Here is a 12,185-nt window from a genome sequence, read left to right on the forward strand (position 1 = left end):
CATTGCATATGGTTTTAGAATTAATAGTAAGAAGCAGACATGTTACCCCATCCCCTGGGCTCACTGAATGAGGGGTAAGGGAGATTAAACAACCCCAACTTGAGAGAGCTTCAGGGAAAGCAAATGACCACAGAGGAGAGCCAAGTTTTAGGTAAAGGAAGTGAAGAGAGTAAGCATCGAAGAGATTGAGAATATATATAGAAATTTTTACCAGTTATTGACTGTGAGTTACAGAGGGCCCAGTGATGAAGTTTCAGGAGACAGAGAGGGGAGTGTGAGGGAGGGCCAGAGTAAATGATATACAAAGCAGTATAGAGATTGAATAAAAAAATAAAAATAATCTGGCAGTCCTGACTGGGCTTTGACTTGACTAGAGATGAAGGGTATGCTGAGATTCATCTTGATTATACATAGCGGTGACCAAACTTTGTGTTTGGTGATATATAGGGGGGACCATACAGAGTTCCAGACCCTCTCCTGACCTTTTTAAATTTAAAGCCTATTGAGGATATATATGAATAAGTAACTTACTATTCCTATGAAGGTGAGGATTCTGAGGCCATGTAATAGATCTAGCCTAGTCTTGGAAGGGTAAGGGTTCATGGAGGAGTTCCTTAAGAAAAAAAAAATGCTTTTTAAGCCAAGACCTAAGGGCCACATAACTAGGATCCTTAACTAGGCTGAGGACTTTTGAGAAGTGGGGAGCTGAGGGATCAGAATATGCTAAGAAGCCAAAAAACGGGGGAACATGACAAGTACAGGAATTGGAAGAAGGCTGATATGACTGATATGACTGAAAGGTAGCAAACAAGGAATACATTGTTATAGGGTACTCCTAGAGCCAGATCACACAGAGATTGTCTGGATTAGCACTATCCAGTAGAAGTATAAGCCACTTTGATAATTCTAGTAGCCACATTAAAAAAGTAAAAAGAAACAGATGAAATTAATTTCAACTCACTACTTAAGCCAGTATATCCAAAATAATTATAATTTAAATGTACAAGCAATCATTAAAAAAAATACTAGAGGTAGTTTACTTTTTTTTCTTCTGGCAAAAAGTCTTCAGAAATCCAGTGTGTATTTTATTCTTTCATAGAACTAAATTTTTATCAGAGATAGTTGGCCTGTATTTAGACTTCATAAAATTGAAAATTGAAAAAGTAGATGCACAGGGAAGCACCTGTGGTTCAATCGATTGGGCTCCCATCTGCCATATGGGAGGCCCTGGGTGTGCATCCTGGGGCCTCCTTGTGAAGGCAGGCTGGCCAGCGCCCGTGGAGAGCTGATGCAGCAAGATGACGCAACAAGGGGGGCAAGCAGACACAGAAGAACGTGCAGCAAATGGACACAGAACAGACAGCAAACAAGCTGGGGGGGGGGGGATAAATTTTAAAAATAAAGTAGATGCACATCCCCAAGTTTTCAAGACATATCAGTTTTTATATTTAAGTGCATTGAAATTTTTTAAAATTAAAATTTGGTGCTTCATTTGCTCTAGCCATTTCGGCAGCACAAGTCTAGGGCATGGTAAGGTCCTGGGATCCGTGGCTTTACTGTGGAGGATGGATTGAAAGAAGACAGTGGCTGTGATCAAACTTAGGGAATCTTGCTATAACAGTTTTGACAAAGGAAGATACCTAAAAGTAGACAGATTTGAGAAGTATTTACATTTAATACTTGTTCGAATGTAGGAGGCGAGGGAAAAGTAGATGTCAGTGGTGGCTCTTGGGTTTTTTACTTGATGGTGATTATCTTTTACTGAGATGGGGGAACATTGGAGGAGGACTAGGTTTGGTAGAGGGGAAATAATTTTTTTTTTTGATGTGTTGATTTAGAATTCCAAATTGGGAAAGGTCATAGGCAAGAGAATGTGTCGACTTGATAGAATTGAGGGAGCCCTTCATGTATGGATGGAAATGGAAGCCATGGAATGAGTGAGAAAAAGGCCTTAGGACCAAGTGTTAATGAACTCTTAACATTAAAGGTTTGAAAGAGTAGCGTGAACCAACAAAAAGACTGAGGGATGACCCAGTAGAATGTGGTATCCTAAAAGCCAAAAGAAAGAATATATTTTTAAAATGAGCACGATCAAATATGTTTGAAAGCTAATGAAATGTCAGTTTTAAAATAAGGACTAAAAAGTGTGTGTTGGGTCTGGAACATAGAAAGCAGTCATCTGTTGTGTCACCTTAGCAAGAGCAGTTTTAGTGGTATGATGGGAACAGAAGCCAGCTTGGGTGGATTGAGGAGTGGGAGGTGGAAAAATGGGGTCAGTGATGAATTTGATGACTTTTTCAGAAAGTCTGGCAGAAAAAGGAGAAAGAGATCGGCCAAGAGATGACTATATGAGGTCAAGGGAGGCAGTGTGATTGTTTTTAAGTTTTTAAAGATGGTAGAGTCTTCAGCATATTTAAATGTTGGAAAGAAGGAACCATCAGAAAGAGGTTGAAAATATAGAGGAAAGTGGGTGTAATCTTTAATGTAAGTTTCTGAAAGGCAGGAAGACATTTAGAGGAATTGACTTTTTAGATAGGAGAGTGGTCACCAGGTGAAATTGGAGGGATTGAGGAGAGCATGAATGGAGAAGCAATTGGTAGATTTAATGGCAGGAAATAGAGGTTAGTCTCGCATGGCTCATCTTTTCTCTGTAAAGGAAGTAAGCAAGTTTGTCTGCCAAGAGTAAGTTGGACAGCAACACAAGTCATAGGTTTTTGAGGAGATGAGAAAATTTTGTTTATGGAGGGAAAAGGGAAAACAGGATTGTTTGGTATTAAATGAAGCCTACATGAGATTGAGGATACCAAGGATTAAACTTAGTGGTGTGTCAATATATTAGTTTTCTTTTGCTTATTTGACATGAGGCAAAGATATATTTTAGGTTTGTCTTTGACTTTCATCTGTTTGATTTGTACAGAATTTCCAGGGGTGTAATCACATTACCTTTTACTTTTAAATAGGCCTAAATTGTAATTCTTGTCATATGTCTTTTTAAAAATTAAATAGTTGAACATTTATGTACCTAGAACTCTTCTTGATTCTGGAGCTATATCAATAAAACAGACTTGTCCTTATGAAAAATAAAGTATTACACATTTAAACTATGTATTTTTTTAAATTTAAGCTTATATATAGGCCATTTTCTTTTTCTCTTTAAAGTTTAAAATTTTTAATGAGTGCTTCAATACTAAAATTGGATGATTTGTTTCATACTGTTTCTTTTGTAGCTTTGAAGTGATTAAAGTTATCCATGGCAAATTGTTGGATATGGTGGGGAAAGTTCAGTAAGTAGTAATATTTCATTATCTGTTTTGCTCAGTAAACTCATTATAGTATCTTCTGAACAGTAAAATCCAGCACTGACCGTGGAGCAGATGTAGCTCAGTGGTTGAGTGCCTGCTTCGCATGTACGAGGGCTTGGGTTCAATCCCCAGTACCTCCTTTTTAAAAAAAAAATTTTTTTTTTAAATCCAGCACTGACCAATTTACCTTGGCTTTTTTTTTTTTTCTTTCTTATTATTAATAGAATACCTATTATGTTGGTTGGGAATAAGAAAGACTTACATATGGAAAGGTATGTAGCTTTTAAACTACTATTTTATAAAATCAAGTCTTAAGAAGATTTAGTCACAGAAGTTCTATTTTTAATTGTTGTTCTTATGCAAGAATGTTTTTAACTGTAGCGTTTCTATGTTTCTGTCTCTGTCCAGAAATGTGGCAGTGATTACAAATAGCAGATGCACGGTATAAACCTCATAATTTGAAAATGTTTCCTCTAGAAAAGAAAGCAAACTTTATAGAAAATTATTTTTAGGTTATTCCTCCATTTTGCATAAAGCAAACTCTAAAGGTAGCGTTCATTTATCCAACAAATTTTTTGAGTGCTCTAGGAGCCTAGGATTACAGTGATGAACGTGGGAGGCAAAGACTCCATTCTCATGAAGCTTAACGTCTAGAGAGAAAGAGACGTTTGTTGGCTGAATCCCTGTGCACAATAAAATTGAACTGTGAGCTCTTTCAGAGTTTCTCCTGTCTTTAGGTGCTTGACACCTAGCTATAAAATAGTGGATTGTTAGACATATTGGAGTGTTAGATAATAAATTCATGTTCTCTGCACTTCAAGAGCTTGCTTGAAGCATGGTTAACCCTATAAGGCATTGTCTTTTACTATTCCCCAACTCAAGCATAATTAAAGTGTTCCTCTGTGTTACATACTTGATGATAATATTGAGCAGGACATGGTTTTGCCTTAAAATGAAAAATAGATAAAAGCATACCTTGTTTCATAAATCAGGTACAGATGTTTTATATAATGAAAAGCAAATTACTTAAATTAGAATTTTCTCTTTCCTTTAGGGTGATCAGTTATGAAGAAGGGAAAGCATTAGCAGAATCTTGGAATGCAGCTTTTTTGGAGTCTTCTGCTAAAGAAAATCAGGTACATATTTTTAAAGATTAATTTTAAGGAGCAGATGTAGCTCAAGTGGTTGAGCACCTGCTTCCTATGTACAAGGTCCTGGGTTCGATTCCCAATACCTCCTAAAAACAAACAGATGGAAAAACCAACTCTCATTGAGGAATGGATGTAGCTCAGTGGTTGAGCGCCTGCTTCCTATGTACAAGGTCCTGGGTTCAATCCCCAGTACCTCTAAAAAAAAAAATGCGCTGTGTTTCCATCATTTGCAGTCATGTATTCCTCTTATTCAGCATTTCACCTCTATCTTTATCACTCCTGTTTAATTTTTAGCCTTCTACCATTCCTAGTACCAAATTGGGGGGCTGCTTTCGGGAGTTAATGTATTTTTTATAAGTTTATTCAGTATTTTACATATGATAGAACCTAAAATATTTGTAGAATAAACAAAAGTTAATAGGAAAGGAAATACTACCTTTTGTGATCTTATTTTATTGTTTTCATTTTATGTATTAAAGGCTGGTAAAGAAATAAGTGCAGACATAGAAAATGAAAAAGAATTACCTTAAATCACTTGACAATAATTATATAATCAAATTCTCCACCCTCCCTTTTTGTAGGATGCAGTGAACTCAGATATATGTCTTGTTTTTAACATAGGAAATATTCAGAACCATTTGATATGTGTATTACCAATTTAAACCTTACAGATGTTCCTTAAGCATGTCCTCAGAACAAGGGAAATTCTATTTGAGAAGGTTTCACATAGTACATTTTGTCAGTTTCTATTCAGAAACTATCAGTGGGTTTCCCATTGCCTACTGAACAAAGCTTAAAATTCTTAGCATGACGTTGAGTGCAGTGTGTGATTTGTATTTTTCTACTTTCTTCTCTTACTACATCCTGTACTTTTCAGTCACACCAAAATACTCCCATTGGCTTAAACACATGCGTGGGTACTTTAATGACACATCTTTACTCATGCTCTTCTCTGGCTTAAAATAACCTTTCTCTGATCAACCTCTTACATTCATATGGTGTTTTACAGTTTTTAAAGTATTTTCAACATGTTAGTATTGTTTGATCTTCAAATAAAATTAATTGGTTTTCATTTCTATGAGGAAAGTACAGTTCAATGAGAGTGAATGACTTCTAGTAGATAGTCAGCTCACAGTTGGCCTGGTATTCTCCTTCCATTGCTCTGCCACTCTTAGTCATCAGTGTAATCCTTGGCCCTGGAGGATCTATGTAAATTTTACCTTCTCATTGACCCTTTCTTGATTCATCTAACTAAGATTAATAGTAATTTCTTCTTTCCTGTCCTTTTTAATTCATTCTGAGATCTGTGACAGCATCATTTACTTTTATACTCCATAATGTTCAGCTCAGTGATTTTATATTTAATAGACTCTCAGTCAACCCTGGTATCTCTTTGATATTCAGGTCTACTTGGTTCCTATATTCAGATAGTGAGGGATATTAAATCTCTCTGATTGGCTCCCAAGTTTCAGATAGCATGGGATTACTCTGAATCACTTCATTTCCTGAGTTCAGATAGTGAAGAATTTAGACAAGAACACAGATAGTAAGAGATTCCTGTAATTGAATTAAATCAAACATTTGTTCAGTGCTTATACTATCCTTAAGATCATCTAGTCATACCATTTCATTTTAGAGGTAGGTATAAGAACTAGGGCTAAACTCTAAACCCAAATCTAGTTCTCTTTCCTTTACACCATGGTTTAGAAAAATAATGTTATTTTCCTAGATGTGATGATGATTTGTATTGGTACTATGAAGAGAATATCCCTATTCTTAGGAAATCCAAACCAGGGTATTTAGAGGTCAAGTCTAATGATGTCTGAAACTTATATTCCAGATATAATGTAATGGATGTATAGATGAATAGAGAGGTAGGTAGATAGATCAAACAGATATGGCAAGGATGTTAACAGTTGTTGAATTCACATAGTGGGTATAAGTGGTTGTGCAATTCTTTCCGTTTTTCTGTATGCTTAAAAAGTTTTATAAAAATTTAGGTTGAAGGAGTATGTGGTCAAGGGTTCTGCAAGCTGTCTTTGGATTCTGTTTGCTAATATCACCCTGTTTGTTTCTCTTCGGTGAAAACTTGAGGGTCCTAAAGCAATTGAATTATTCTGTTTGGCATTATAATGAAATAAGCATCATCAATAGTGTTGCACTATTCTTGAATTTTTCATATTTAACTCTGTGTAGTATGTACAGGTATTATTGTTCAGTGATGGTGTAGGATTTATTTTTTTATTCCTTCCAGAGAGCTTGCAGGCATAAATACCTTATGAATCCTACCTTCATATATTTAAGAGGGATTGCTTAGTAAGGCTTATTGCCTCAGGTTGGTTTATCTTTTTGATAGAAAGCTATATTGGTTTGTTTAAGGTATGTTGTTAAAGTGCTGTTCTATCTCTGAATGCAGGCCTTTTCTATGTCTAGTTTATGTTGTACTTTACTATAGCTTAAGATTTTAAATATGGGTTCTATAAGTTTATTCTTTGTCTTTTAATTTTCCTTAGAAGCTAGTATACAGCTTTTGAATACCCAAATAAAAGATGGATTTGTGCTGAAATCTTTAAAAGTTAAAAAAAAAAAAGTCCAACTACTATAATTGCTGTAGGTTTTGATAGACTTAGCAAATTTAGTTGATATTAGTCAAAAATCTTAAGGCAAGGTTCCTAAATGGTAGCCTTAAACATAAGTCAAGACCAGATGACCCAAATGATAGTTTCTTGTTTGCTCTAGTGTTATTGCCATATCAATAAATAACTAATCCACATGAAATGGGTCTTTTCAGGCAAAAAGAGTCTTGTACCCAAATTAAGCAAATATAATGGGGCCTTTTTTTTTTTTAATATATGTATTTTTCCTTTTTTTTTAAAGATTTATTTCTCTCCCCTTCCCTCCCATTGTCTACTCTCTGTGTCCATTTGCTGTGTGTTCTTCTGGGTCCGCTTGTATTATCAGGCGGCACTGGGAAACTGCATCTCTTTTTTGTTGGGTCATCTTGCTGCATCAGCTCTCCATGTGTCCTGCGCCATTCCTTGGTGGCTGCGCTTTTTTTTTTTTTTTTTTTAAGCAGGGTGACTCTATTAATAAATATGGAAACACACACCACACATACACATAACATATCAGTAGTGAAGTAATAAGATATAAAGCTGTTGGAACTATTCAAATTTTTTTAGAAAAATTGCCACGTTTAGCCTGCTTGTAATTTGTATTACTTACCAGATATCTGGTATTGTAAAATAAACTGTCCAAAGCAAAGTTTAGTCAACTTTGTTAATTACAAAATACACAATAGTAAAAATTATTCTCAACTTTGTTAATTACAAAATACACAATAGTAAAAATTATTCTCTATATACTCATAGTGGAAACAAAAACAACAGCTGGGGGGGGTACTGGGCTCCTGGCTGGGGGGTCACTGTTGTGGGCCCTGGGAGAGCAGCGGCAATCCTCCAGGTGCAACGGCAAGAACCAGGAAGGAAGGAGGGCCCAACAGTGGGCTCTTGATACTAATGGCTACACTTTTGAGCCTATGCACCTGCAATAAGAACAAGGCCTAGAGTAGCATTGTGCCTGGGGGTTTCCTCCTGACAGCCTTCATGTTACTCAAATGTGGCCACTCTCACAGCCAAACTCAGCGTGTAGATGTGATGCATTCCCCCCAGCGTGGGACACGACACCCGGGGATGAGCCTCCCTGGCACCGAGGGATCACTACCACATACCAGCTAAAGAAGCAACTAGAAAATGACCTTGAATTAAAGATTCAATGCGGAACAGCAGAATATACCTATCTACATATAATAACATGACTTCGGGAAGCGGTTTGACCTAATGTAAGGGGGAAATGGAAAAGAGAAATGAGATTATAAGGCTGTGAGTCTCTAAAAAAGAGTCTGGAGGTTGTCAGAAGGAATACCCCTATGTACAACTGAACAGAGTCTAAGAGACAGATAAGGTAGATACAACCCCAGGTATTGGTTCTTTTGAGGGATAAAGAGACCCACGGGTTCTATGGTCATGGCAGAAGGGGTTCACTGCCATGACAGATGGCCCTTCTTTGGAGCTGGTGTTTCTGCGTGATGGAAATGGACTCAGAGGGGATCTCTTTTCACAAGACTTGCATGCTACTTTATTGGAATTGTAGTTGGTGCTGGGTTTAAGATATATGTAGGGGATTTGAATCTCTGGACTGATAATATGACACCCAGGCCCAGAGCCTCAACAGACTTCAGCTCCTACACTTTGATTTATTGGACTTACTCCACTCAGCTAACATGGAGTTGAAGAAGGTCAACCACCACAACATGGAGCCTAGAGTGTCTACAACTAGAAGCGGGAAGAGTGCATCCAGTACCCATGTGGAATCTAAGCCCTCACTTGACATAGGTGTGCAATGGACACAACCAATCCAATGTCCACAGAGAAAATGTGGAATGGGTGTGGGAACGGTAGCCATGGGGGCTGCTGGGTGTGGGGAACGGGAGGAAGAGATGAGATGTGAGGCGTTTTCGGGACGTGGAGTTGTCCTGGATAGTGCTTCACGGACAATTACGGGACACTGTAGATCCCCCCAGGGCCCACTGGATGGAACGTGAGAGAGTCTGGGCTATGATGTGGACCATTGACTATGGGGTGCAGTGATGCTCAGAGATGAACTTACCAGGTGCAATGGATGTATCACGATGATGGGAGAGAGTGTTGCTGTGGGGGGAGTGGGGGGCGGGGGCGGTGGGGTTGAATGGGACCTCATATTTTTTTTTTATGTAATTAAAAAAATAATAATAATAATAATAAATAAATATTTAAAAAAAATAAAATAAAAAGGAGAAGAAAAACCTCAAAAAAAAATTATTCTCAAGCCAATGAGAATACTGCCCTTTGACTATTAATTTTCTTTCCTGGTTTATTTACTGATAGTAAGATTTTTAGCTTTATTTTAGTGATTTGATGAAAGAGAATATACTTTGACAGTCAGATCACATAGATAAGAAGGATAGTTCTAAGATTTATATAGAAGGGCCAAATTCCAGGGATAGTTTTTTTTTGTTTTTGTTTTTGTTGTTTTTTTGTTATTGTTGTTTGGTTTTTGTTTAGAGTTTGGCATGTATCTTTCCAAATATTTTTGTGCATTTGTTTTTTTAGAATAGTGTAAATAACAACTTGTTTATATAATCATGAGAAAGAAGGGGGAAGAATTCCTGAAGCCATAAGGCAAGAAGAGGGGATGGGACCTGGGGTTGGCTTTAGATTGATTAGGAATACAGACATCTCGTTCATACCAACCAAAAGAAGGCAGAGTATATGAGCCCAGAATCAAGTGGATGGGATAATTTGGAAGGGGAAATGTGTAGAGTTCTCTTATGAGTGCTGCTTCTGTTTTCCCAGTGAAATGTAAAACAAGTTTATCAGCTGTGTGTGAGCATGGGGGGAGAAAAGTTTTAGAAATTTGAGAAGAAAAGAGAAGACATGAAATATTCATCTAGGAGAGCAACTAGACAGGGAAAGGTAGTTTGATTGCTGAGCAGCACTAAGGGCTTCCTTAAAGGAAGGCCAACCAGCAGTGTATGTTTTCCCTCAGCTGTATTAGCTGGGTGGTTCTGGCATTGTGTAGGTAGACAGCTGATAGAAAAGGGAGTTAAGCACAGTGACTCTAATGATGGACCTTGAAATCTAGGCTGAGCAAGGAGAAAAGTGAGAACATGAAGTGTTACTGAATAGGGAAGATTTAGGATTAGTGAATTTTAGATCCCTATGGGACTGAAAATTGTTGGGTTCTAGATATTGAGAGTGAGCAAACTAGGAAGAATATAGTGGGATACTTGAAATTGGGATGTTGGTGGAGGAGTGATGGTTAATAATAACAAGACCCAGGCATTGCTTACTGCTCCTCCTGTCCCCCACCCCTGTGGGGCTTTTGAAAATGGGGCAGTTTTATTGTCACAAAGTGTACAGGGCACTATGGGCATTTAATGGGGCAGGGACTGATAATACTAGACATCCTTAAGTGTAAGGAGGATTTCCTGCCCCAAATAACAAGGACTCCTTCTCCTTGTTGTGCAGGACTAGTGGAGTTTGAGAATGGTAGTAATAGGCTAAGGTGGAGAAATACAGATCATTAAGAATAAAAAATAAATTAAAAAAAAAAATAAATCAGGGAATTTGAGAGGCTGGGGCAGGGTATTGGAAGGATAGTCTGTGGATTGAAATTACCAAGAATTGTTGATGGAGCAGTGTTGGAGACAGTGGTAGTGTGTACCAGGAGGAATGAGGGGATATGACCTGGAGTTTGTATGTGGCCTCTAAATAAGGGATAGAAGTTCATATATATTAATCTGGTGGCATAAGATTCAAAGCTGGGAATTTTAGGAAGGGGGGCAGTGGGTCTGAAGGGAGCAGTTAGAAACAAAGAGATGCGTACTCTACCTTAGGTCCTATGTACCAGGGACATGAAAGAGAAAACAAGCTGATAATGGACCTTCAAATCCCAGAGGGCACAGTAGAAGGAAAGGATTAGTGAGGTGCAAAGGGATAGGAGATGGTGAGAGTCTGGGAATGATGAGTCCTTGGGTTTATGGTGACTAATAAAAATGAAGGTCAAAAGCATGATAGGAGGTAAGTTTCAGTGGTCTCAAGCCAGATGGTGATGGAAGGATTAGAGAAGGGGAGAGGGTAGGGAGAATGTGGTTTTCCCAGGAGCACCCAGTCTGAGGCTCCCGAAGTTCTGGGGTTTATCTGAAGCATAGTATGCCCCAGGATGACCGCTTGAGCCTCCCCATCCCTACCTCCAGCTGCAGGAATGAGGCTGCATACCTTCTGCAGTCCTGTTGATGGTAAAAGTATTTATCAGGTTCTAATTTAAAACTGATAAACACTGTAATTGGTGTTCTCTTTCTTTTTCAGACTGCTGTTGACGTTTTTAGAAGGATAATTTTGGAGGCTGAAAAAATTGATGGGGCAGCTTCACAAGGAAAGTCTTCATGCTCGGTGATGTAATGTAAATATATTGTGAAACCTGAGGACACTGGGAATATATTCTACCTGAAGAATCAAACTGCCCGTTATCCTTTAAGATAAACTATGCTTCTTTTTTCTTCTGTTAACCTGAGAGATATCATTTGGATCAGAGCCCCCCACCTCCTCACCTCCTTTCAGATTTATGTTAAAACTCTGACTCTGTCCAAATGGGTTCACTTCCATTTTCAAATTTTAAGCAATCATATTTTCAATTTATATATTGTATTTCTTAATAATAATATTATGACCAAGAATTTTACCGGCATTAATTTTTCAGTGTAGTTTGTTGTTTAAAATACTGTAATCATCCAAATGATACATATTGTTACACTACTCTTAACTAGGCTTGATACATCAGTGTTTATTTCATTGTGTTAAATGTATACTTGTAAATAAAATAGCTGCAAACCTTAATCCTTTGTGCTGTTTAATGTGGCTTTTAAAGAAGAAAAACCTTGTCCTCCTGAGGGTTTCTTCTTGGCCTTCAGGAAAGCTCCAGTTTGGATTCCAGGAAGCTTTCAAGGATGTGGCCACGGGAGGCGGCTTGCCAAGCCCTCTCAGATGCCTGCTGACCTCTCAGAGCCTCTTAGCCAGATGATGAGGATCACTGGATAACCAGCTAGCTGAGCTTGTGTTGGCTAATGGATAATTTGAAAAAACTGTCAAAATTGGGATGGATTAAAATTGACTAAGCTGAGTGGCCTTGGGGA

The 12,185-nt window shown here is 37.8% G+C and overlaps 1 protein-coding gene across 1 annotated transcript in view; it reads left to right on the plus strand.

The window, feature by feature from the left end:
- RHEB (Ras homolog, mTORC1 binding) overlaps positions 1–11,889 on the plus strand; it is a 69,584-nt gene extending 57,695 nt beyond the window's left edge. The window contains exons 5-8 of the mRNA XM_004476297.3: positions 3,228–3,284; positions 3,527–3,574; positions 4,357–4,438; positions 11,362–11,889. Coding sequence (XP_004476354.1) covers positions 3,228–3,284; positions 3,527–3,574; positions 4,357–4,438; positions 11,362–11,454 — 280 coding nt within the window. The 3' untranslated portion in view covers positions 11,455–11,889. The remainder of the gene's footprint in view (positions 1–3,227; positions 3,285–3,526; positions 3,575–4,356; positions 4,439–11,361) is intronic.
- Positions 11,890–12,185: the final 296 nt, after the last annotated feature.

The sequence above is a fragment of the Dasypus novemcinctus genome, chromosome 5 (assembly GCF_030445035.2).
Source record: "Dasypus novemcinctus isolate mDasNov1 chromosome 5, mDasNov1.1.hap2, whole genome shotgun sequence".
Classification (NCBI taxonomy): Eukaryota; Metazoa; Chordata; class Mammalia; order Cingulata; family Dasypodidae; genus Dasypus; species Dasypus novemcinctus.